This window comes from Gossypium arboreum, chromosome 8, assembly GCF_025698485.1.
Source record: "Gossypium arboreum isolate Shixiya-1 chromosome 8, ASM2569848v2, whole genome shotgun sequence".
In the NCBI taxonomy this organism is placed as follows: domain Eukaryota; kingdom Viridiplantae; phylum Streptophyta; class Magnoliopsida; order Malvales; family Malvaceae; genus Gossypium; species Gossypium arboreum.
Genome location: NC_069077.1, coordinates 2,471,965 through 2,482,186, shown reverse-complemented (window position 1 = coordinate 2,482,186; position 10,222 = coordinate 2,471,965). Strand labels below are relative to the sequence as shown.

The 10,222-nt window shown below is 32.1% G+C and overlaps 1 protein-coding gene across 4 annotated transcripts; it reads right to left on the bottom strand.

The window, feature by feature from the left end:
* Positions 1-585: 585 nt before the first annotated feature.
* On the bottom strand, positions 586-9,801 carry LOC108469894 (phospholipase A(1) LCAT3). Of its 4 annotated transcripts, none has more exons than XR_008287139.1 (12): positions 9,469-9,801; positions 8,098-8,189; positions 7,806-7,933; positions 7,438-7,573; positions 7,241-7,292; positions 5,961-6,061; positions 5,302-5,481; positions 4,286-4,385; positions 2,841-2,895; positions 2,548-2,601; positions 1,730-1,873; positions 586-854 (listed from the first exon to the last, which is right to left on the bottom strand). XR_008287139.1 is itself a non-coding variant. In XM_017770997.2 (12 exons), the coding sequence occupies exons 1-12, from the start codon at positions 9,689-9,691 to the stop codon at positions 846-848; spliced, it is 1,332 nt and encodes a 443-aa protein (XP_017626486.1). In that variant the 5' UTR covers positions 9,692-9,801; the 3' UTR covers positions 586-845. The 4 variants fall into 4 exon arrangements, 3 of the variants coding, with proteins under 3 accessions (XP_017626486.1, XP_017626484.1, XP_052887786.1); XM_017770997.2 differs by having other exon boundaries at positions 4,228-4,385; XM_017770995.2 differs by lacking the exon at positions 586-854 and having other exon boundaries at positions 1,582-1,873; positions 4,228-4,385.
* Between the last annotated feature and the right edge of the window lie 421 nt (positions 9,802-10,222).

Below are 10,222 nucleotides of genomic sequence, written 5' to 3'. Positions count from 1 at the left end.
TGCAAAATTAATATCAACCTTATAATATTTGAATTCATAATTCAAATAGTATGTGGCTTTAATTATAAAAATTTATACAAACTTAATTTGAAAAAAACCTAAGTTAAATTATATATTTCTTATAATACACAGATTAAATAATTTTATAACATATAACTTTTATTAAAAATTATGATTTATCAATAACTTTCATAACATTTTTAGAAAGTTATCTTTTATAAGTTATGATAAAAAAAGTCATGAACATTTTTTTATAAAGTACATTTTTATAATATATAACATGAACACATAAATAAGTTATATTCATACTTCTTAATCATAATTTTTATGACATATAAATTATTTTTCATAATAAACTTTTTAAAAAATTTAAAATTTAAAAATATAATCTTTATGAAATACATAAATTATTTGAGTTTATAGTAATTTTTAATCATTCCTTACATTCATAATAATCATATTTACAATATAATTTTTATAACTCATATAAACATACTTTTTACAATTAGATTTAACTGTTATTACTCCAATTCTCACTTATCCCTAAAAATTAAAAAAATAATTAAATATTCTAATTACACCCAATTTGATAAAACCCACCAATTATAATTGTTACCCAAACATATCATCATTATTTATAATTACACACAATTAGTAGTGACTTTCCAAAGAAACAGATATCAGTTGATTCATTGCAATTATTTCTGTATTAATATACATCTCAATAATCCGAATATAGACCCTTATTGTTCTCACTTGCCATCTTCAATTCATTGCAAAAGAAAAAAAAAGGGAGCATTCTTGAGTTAATTTTGGTAGGCGGTATATACTGTGCCCACTGTAGCTCACATCACCTGTTAATGAAATACTGGACCTTATGACCATCCATTTATTTTCTCTAATACTTTTAAACAAGCATTAACTTTAATGTTCATATTAGCTAAATACATGAATAGCTTCCCTCAAAGTGGACATCTCTTACATGAAAGTTGAAACTTGAAGGCATTGAATCCGAATCTAGAGATTAGAGGGTCACTATCATGCTAAGCTTAATGTGTTATATGGTTAGTATGAATGATGCAGGGCTTTGAGATAGGGAGCCTAAAGAATTGTACCTTTTCACAAGCCTTTGAATTTGCAACTTTTGGCATGACAAAGATATTCTTTTACTTCATTTTACAGTTTATAAAGATGTCTCTTTGAGATTCATGACTATCTCTTTTAACAATATCGTTTTCAAGATTTGAACCTAAATTCTCTCTAAGAGTGCAATATGCCTTACTATTACACCCAACACTTGTTGATTATTCTATCACGGTTTCATCATTTACATCAATTACCTAACACGTGTGTGAAGCAAATGTGGTTATGTAAGTGCCTACACAAGCTTAGAAAGGTTATATTTTTCCTTTGATATAACCTTCTTCGACACCGAATTGGAAAGAAAGATATACCTTGATTGTATTCTCTTGAACAAGTAAAGTCATGAGCATAAAGACCATACTTTATAGGAGCAAGGGTTGTTTCTGACTGCTAGAAAAGAATCTATATCCATGTATAAACTTGAAATTGACACTCATATTGGTACATTTCAGTCAGTATTTTGATTTTATTTGCATGCTCATGAAAAATGTTGACAATAAAAATAGATACAATATAAACGAGTAACAAGTTCTATTGGTTCAAAATAGTAGATACATAAAAAATTCTAGTTTGAAGAAGCATTTACCACTTTCGAAGTCTTCGATTGCTTCTTGATCTTCTGTTCGATTCCCAACCATTTTTGAATAAATTTAAATACCGTTTGGTCACATAAAAGCCCACGATGAGTGGCAGCCACTCCTACTCTCTCAACTGCTTCAAATCTATCTGCCTGAAAGACCGAAATGTTTTAGTTCACTATAGCATACTACTGACTCATGAAGTGATGATGAAAACCACTTGAAATACCAGATGGAACGGTAACAATTATACAACAAGAATCATGACATTGCATGCTATCGCCTTAGTTCAAGCAAGAAATTGTTCCTACAATATTTATAAGGATTCTAAACTACTATACGTATAAGACTTTCTATTTACTTTTCTCGTGCATATTTTGAAAATCCGACATCTTAGCCAACCCGAGAATGTTGAGCACTTCCACATAGTTGTGCTGACATGGTTAACTATAGTTTAAATTTTGTTGGATACGTTATCCTGGTTCTCATGTCATGATGTAAGACAACAAGATAGATTTTTTAAAGCTTACCACAGGGCAAACTCGGAACGTATAACAAGCAACGGCAAAAAGGAACCTGAACTTGGATGCCGTGTTAAGCATCCAACTTAAAACCAATTGTTGTTGATAAATAGAGAGGTCTAATTGGTTAACTATAAGAAGTATAGCAGCTGTCTAACTGTAATAAACTCTACGGTCCATTTTTCGGCAGTAAATAAAAATCAAATCTTTTTTTTAAGAAGTGATTCCAAGGACCATCACAAATTTTATATAAATAAGTTCAGGTAAACATAAGAATGAAAAGAATAGTTGAAGAGAGTAAGTACCATTGCGGATTCTGCAGGAACAGTTCCATCTCCGTCCACATAAGTATATTGAGGCTGGAATGAACAAGCAAACGAGTATATCAACAGTTAGTATACAAGGGTGGAACTTCGAGTTTGATGAATAATAAGCAAAACTGAGAGGAAAGTTTTGAGTTCAAAAGACTAAACAGCAATCAAGTTTTAGCAACACTTCTTTTACGTTCAAACACTGGGCTAAAGGTCAAGATTATTTGTCCCAAGAGGATATTCTCTAACATAGAATTTATCACCGTAAACATGAACACAGGACTCACCATTGTATGACATATTTCTGACAGGTCTGCAATTGGTGACGTTTCTGTACCATAACTGCATATAAATGTCATATATGTTAAAAGCCGGCTTTGAGAAAAGATGAAAAGTAAATTTCATTTGCTACAGACACACTGGTCCTAGTTAAAATTCTACCGATATCAAATCAAATAATGCTTCAACCCCAACACTTTCGTCTGAACTTTTTGTACCATCCTAGGTGTGAAAAAATTATTTAACAAATTCAAGGATGATATCTACCGATTCATGGATCCATAAACTATTCATAATTGCATGTTTGAAGTTGAAACAATAGCCACTATTCATAATTGCATGTTTGAAGTTGAAAAAATAGCCTTTTGCCACATCAGGGGGGGACAATTGGTCAGGACGAAAGTGTTGGAACAAGTACTATTTTTGCAACAAACCATAAGAATCAATTGAAATTAAATGGTGTTGCATATTACATAAGCTATATTTGATCTTATACCGGCCTAGGATTAATGTGTGGTGGTCTCTCCACCTATTGGGGCTATTTCATCAGATTTTTTTCGGTAGCTTAGGGTTTGTTTCGGGTGAGGACAGGCTTTAAGGGTCTCGGGTCATTGCTATTCTAAGTTGAAGTCAGCCTTATATGCAGATAAAGTACCTGTCTCAGCAATCGGTCAACTGAAAGTAGCTAAGAAAGTCCAGCCTAGGTATAAGGCCACCACAACCCTCAAATGTAACTGATGTGAGCTATAACACCAATTATTTCTCTGCCTTGTATGTAGGTTTTTGAAAAACAACTGACAGTATCTAGCTCATCACTTGGACCATAAATACTAGGAAACAAACTACAAATGGAGGAACCATTATTAACCTAGTTTTTATAAACACGGCAAGGCATCCAACCCAAAACCAAATGGAAAATGATTTGGAAACTAAAGGACTGCTTGAGTGCTTGTTTCATGAAGACTTCTGGAAAATGGACTTTTTTCCTGGAAAAGTTTGTACATTTTGTAGTCTGGATGATTCTATGTAAAACATTAATGGTTGTTCGACTTTTTCCTAAAATTCTGCACTGATAAAAAGGGATCAATCCCTGCACTAAAGGAATCAACCCTTTTTTTCTTTCCTTCAACTTCTATTCATAGGAGGTGGATCTCCGTTTGCTTTGCTTCAGCTTCTATACAAGAAGGTATTGCCCCTTCAGAAAATAACTTGTGCTTTTCAAAAAACATGAGAGATTTTCTGGAGAAGGGGTATTTTTCCATTGACTTGAGTTCTTTTTCTATTGGCCAAGCTTTTTTTCGAAAAACAAGCACAGAAAATACAGAAATCAATTTTCAGAAGTCATTTAATGTGAAACAAATGGACCCGAACTGATAAAGTGATTCAATCACATACCAAACATCAAAAGGTGTGTCAAACGATGTGCCATAAATGTTATAGAAGCAAACCCCACTTGGTAGTTTCGCATTGTTGATAAGTTTGCGTGTCCCGGCAGCCCAATTGAGAATAGAAAAGTTGAAAGGTAGAGCTATTGTATTCCCACCATAATCTAACTGCAACAGCAGCGACAATAAAAGTGCCAGAAATAGGTAAAATAGTACAGTTTAGATTATAGAAAGCACAAAGAAAAAATGCAAAAGAAAAACCACAAACTCCACAAATCTTTTGCAGCAGCAAGACTAAATTTAGAGCAAAACACTTTGAACAGACATGAATGGCTTTAAAAGATCCAATCATGATTTAGTAAACATATCTGGAGTCCTAGTCAGGCTTATATTACAAAAGATAGAAGAAACACCCTTCTTAGAGAGGGTCTCAGCACTCAGCAGCGAGAAGACGTACAAGTAATATTCCATTAATCAACTTCTCTTTTCTAGTAAATAAGGTATCAGAAGGATAGTACATTGTGTTTCAATTGAGAGAAGCATAGAGAGGAACTGTTAATGATTTTGAACAGTAAAGGGTCAAAATGCTTACAGTTTAATTTGTTTTTCTCACTTATCTCTAGTTTAGTTCTACAGAAATTTGATGCTAGTAAATTTCCCTCACGTAACTTGTTCCCTTAACTATTAGTCTTCGTTGTGATGTTCTTAATCTTAACTCAATTCCCATAGGCGTCCTATATAAATAAGAATAAACCTAGGCTGAACTAACATTTATAGGATGTTGAGTTTATAGAGAAGTATTTGTCAAGGGATTCATAACCTAGTACACAAACATTGCAACATTTAAGTACAATTTTCCTTTCTTTCCAGTAGGTATATACTTAAAAGAAAAATACATAAATATTTATAAAAGACCAAGCAAATCCCAAACTAAAAATATCCATACTCATGATCCTAGCCAAGATAAGTTTCATAGCTTTAAGCACAACCAAGAAAGAGGAATAATACAGTGAAAAAAGGTTCATCACCTTCATTTCAAGAATTTACAGTGTTCTCAAGCTATATTGAAATAAAAGTTAATCACCTCATTATGTCTTAACGCTTCTTTGAAGAGACTGATGCTTTCAATAGGACTATAGGACTCCAGTTTCACAGAAGTTTCCCCATCTTCAGTATGCCCTCGCCAGACATTAATTTGAGGTTGCATTTTCCAGCTAAAATATGGATTTGGCAACATCTCATACACAGATGGGCACTCAACCAGCTACATACAAAATAATGAACATAAATATATAAAGCCAGATCAAACATTGGGGTCGAATTTCATCCTGTGTCTATAAAGAATGTGAAGTTGTCAACTAAAAGTCTCAACAATGTTGACAAAGCAGCTTAACCGTATATTTCAGTACTTAAGGTTGTCAATGATTGTACCCTCATCATTAGAACTAAAAGTTCAAAATTTTATCAATAGACCACACGGTTCTTTGATATTACTTCCACTAATACACACACCCTCAACTTAATTTATTAATGCAAACAAATCCCTAAGCATGCATATCAGCTAATTATCACACACGAACAGAATATTCAGCAGGTTAGTTGATTGAAGATCTGACCAACAACAATGAAGAGAAATAACTAATGATTGATATCCACCTCCAACACTTTTAGCTTCTTTCTTGAAAATCAAATACCCACTAGTCCACCAAATACAGAATCAACTACTCTGAATATAGAAATTACCAGCTGATGCATCGTCCATCTTGATACAAAGAAGTAGGCTTCGAAACCTTCAATAAACTGCAATCCGGTTAAGAGAGCATCATTGATGCACCCCGGGGCACCTGTTAAGCTCAGAATTCATTAAAAATAACCATTGGATGTTACAGGATTCATTAAAAATAACCATTGGATGTTACAGGAGAGATGCAAAACGATGGGAAATTTTACAAACTCTAGAAATTGACGTAAAGTCATTCAAGTTGTCAGATTATATTCCAGGTTCAATAGCCTTGTCACTAAAGATGTTGAGATACAATTTCCTTGACATACCATCACAAGAGACCAAGAAAATGAGGAAAAGGATTATCCAGCTCAACTAAACTAGCTTTGGATCAGTAGTTAGTCGAGTCAAGAAAATACACCAATTCAACCTTAGAGTCTTGATATAAGGGAACCCTAAATCATATTAGGCCAAACAGAAAACCACATAAAGGGGGAATGGCAGAAGCTGTCGCTGACAAAAATGTAACAAGAATGGATGAAGCGGAAATAATATCATTAGAAACTCCGCTAACAACACTGGCTAACATTAGTATGATTCTCAGCCAATCTACTTTATAGATGTAAACAAAGCTTATGAGAAAAAGAAGTTGAAAAATGAATAGGAAAATTAAGTACAATGTGAAAATGTATGGATATTTTGAGTTGAATCGTTTGTATTACATGCTGAAGATGAATTATCCAAAGGAAGCTGGCACATGTGCACCAGCATGATTTCATCAAAAACAGGAAGAAAGCAGCTGACAAATAGTATATCAAATTCTCTGTCACTAATCCGTTTAATGAAATGATGATAAGCTAATTACCATCATTTAGAAAGCTTTATATTTCAAGCCATTCATGGGGTATTTTCTAACAGTTTTTCTCTGCAATAGTAGTGAAGTACGTATGCAACTAAGAAGTGCAAGTGCAGAAATTTAACATACAAAACTTGAAACAGCATGAGCATTCAATATTACGGCAGCACAACATCCTACACCTCTTTTTACGACCTTGGAACCTTAGAAATTTTAATATTTTAGATTTATTACAATACAAAACTCTTGATACTGACAAACCTCTATTAAATAAATTTGGTTGTTGTGGTTTTTGTATCTCTACGGAAGCAAGCCAACATTTTCTGAAGAATCTAAAGTAGTCAATTTGCCAAGTCATGCCAATCATATATGCCAAAATTTGCATTACGGAAGGCTGCAAATTGCATGTTCCCAACTCAAACATTTGACGTGAAACAAAATTACCTTGGAAAGGGCATGCGATAGTAATCCATTTATTTACATATTTGGAAAATACCTGCCATTAAACAATAGTTTATCACTTCTATCAAAGAAATGGAATGCAAGCAATCCTCCATTGAAGAATATAAACTTCAACAGGTAACATGTAATTTATAAATGATTGTCAAATTTTCAACAGCGGCATGACAAAAACTGCATACTTCATTATGAAGTGACATGAAACACATCACCAACAGTCCTCCCATTGAATGTGAGATAATAGTAACTTTTCTTCCTCCAGAAGCCTTGTAGGCAGTTTCCAACTTAACTTTAAGACCATCCACTAACTGGTTAATCCTGACAACAATTTAACATGCATCCATGAAACTGACATCTGTGCAGAGTAGGATCAAGGAATTTTAATTTTAAGACATGATCATATTTATAATAATAATAATAACAATAATAATAATATAATAATAATAATAATAATAAAAGAAGAAGAAGAAGAAGAAGATACAGAATCATTTATATAACTAAAAGTATCAACCTCAACCACCAAAAAGTATAGCAGTTGAAAATGAGTTACCTATTGCTTTGCCGGAAATCATAACCATATCCAAACAATGAGGTTCCCTTCTTATACCCACATCCAACTAGCATATCAATCATATCGTGAAAATGATAGACCTCACTGAAATGTAAAAGTTTTATAACCTGGAGGATCAAGAGGTATAAAAGTTTTATCACCTCAGTCAGGTACTTTTTTTTTTATTTTGGAAATAAAATGCAAACAAAAGAATTGTGTTTAAAATAAATTATTTCATCAATTTTTTTTATCAAGGAAATATACAACAAAATAGTAGAAAAACTGGTTTTACCAAAGAAGGATCCAATATATCAATTGCATATAGTCCATAATCATCATCAGGGACCAAAATCTCAACGTCCTCATCCAATGATTCAGTATAACCTAAAAATAAAAATACATCAACTTCACACAAGTGCTATTATGCCACAGAAAAGCTTCATGTAAACAAATCCTAAATAATAATAATAATAATAACAGCAATAATAATGGTTAAACTGATCCAATATTGAAATGAAAATTTACTTCAAACGGAATAAAGAAATTATCCATTAATATTGTACAAAATAGAACCACAAAGAACATTATAAGAGAAGAGTGAACAGGTAAAGATCACAAATAAAGACTTTTCATTATGAACAACCATGAAATAAGGACTAATAATTTATTACTAGAAACAAAAACAATATAAACAGGTTTATTTGTGGTCTTTAGTTACTGGTTTGCAGAAAGCAGTCATTTGAGAGGCTTCAGCTATTGGAGGTTCTAGGGCCTTGGTCTCGATGAAAGGTCCTATAGCAGTATAGCTTATATAAACTCCAGTAAAATACCTTGTCGAAACAAATCAAGTTTCATTATATACTAATTACTTAATAATTGCAAATCTTTCCATGCCTTCATTAAGATCCCAAGACTTAAAACTATACTGCATAGCATAAATTCAGGATTACTTTGCTAGTGAAATATCAAGTTTAGGTGATATACAAGATATAAAGAGTGGAAGTTTCATACTAAAACAAGCTCAGCATTTAGATCTTTAGACTTAGAATTTATAATAGTAATAAATAATAATATAATATTATAATATTATATTACTAATTGCCTGAAACAAGGAGCCAAAAAGTACTCTGATAAAGATATTCCTTATCTATCTGATGCTTATTTGTCTGATCTAAAACGAAAGCATTGCCAAAGGTCTTATGTTTAAACACTTAATCTCCTACATGATAAACTCATATTCTCCTACAACAACTACAAACCACCGAGGGATGGGGGAAAAAATAAAGTAAAAATGGAGGAAATTTTCCACACAGAATGAATTTAAAAAAAAAAAAACAATCTGATTCAACTAAGATTGATTTTTAATTTTTTTTTATGTGTTCAGTCAAACCAAGTCAACATATATAAAAATACCATACTTAACTTTACCTCCCAAGTACTTTCCGCCTAAAAAAAAATTTTTATTCATTAAAAACAAAAAACTTAGTATTTGTGCAAAACCCAATTTCTATCCTTCGGCCCTTTCTTATCTATATCTGCCGTTCATCCAATTTCCCAAGAACCAAACAGAAAACCAGAAACCAATATACATATATATAATATCCAAAACCCAAGTCTACGTAAAAGATGCATGCAAACACCAAAATAAAAACAAAAAAAGCACCTGTTTTAGGATTATAAAGAGACCAAAGCTTCTTCTTGAACTCCATATCAGAAAACAGGATCCGAACCCAAACCCGAGTCTCGAATTCAATTCCAAACAACTTCTTTTTAGAATGAAGAATGGAGCCTCCTATTCCGGATACAAGCAGAACCGGATCTAGGTCCGGTCTGGTATCGCCGGAGCTTTGGGAACCGAAACATGGGCACAAACAGTCTCTCAGCATCGTCGGTTATATTTTTTTATTGGATTCGGACTTTGACTTGAGAGAGAGTGTTTTGAGTAGGATTGGCATTTATAATTGTGAAGAGAGAACACTCACTTAAAGCTTTAAAAAGCCACATTAAATAAATGTAACGATAAGACAAAAGTAGATTAGATTTTTGCATTTATGTCCTCTTATTTTTACTTAATTCTTATTATTTCCCAATTCTTTTGTTCTTTTGAAATTGGTACCATTATAATTTTCTTTTAATTTTAAGTGGGATTATCAAATTATTATATTTACATTTTCAATTAAATTTTTATTCTTGTTAGTATATTTAGAAAGTTTTTTTGAACCGATTTAATGGTCGAACTAATTAGACCACTAATTTTCCGTTTAGTTGGTTCGATTAGTTCGATTTAATTAAAAATTTATTAAAAATTCATAAAAATTAAATAAAAATTATTAAAATAGAAATAAAAATTCAATTCAACCAATTCAATAAGCTTTTTAGCCTAGTTCAATTGGTTTTGAACAATATTGCTGTAAGGT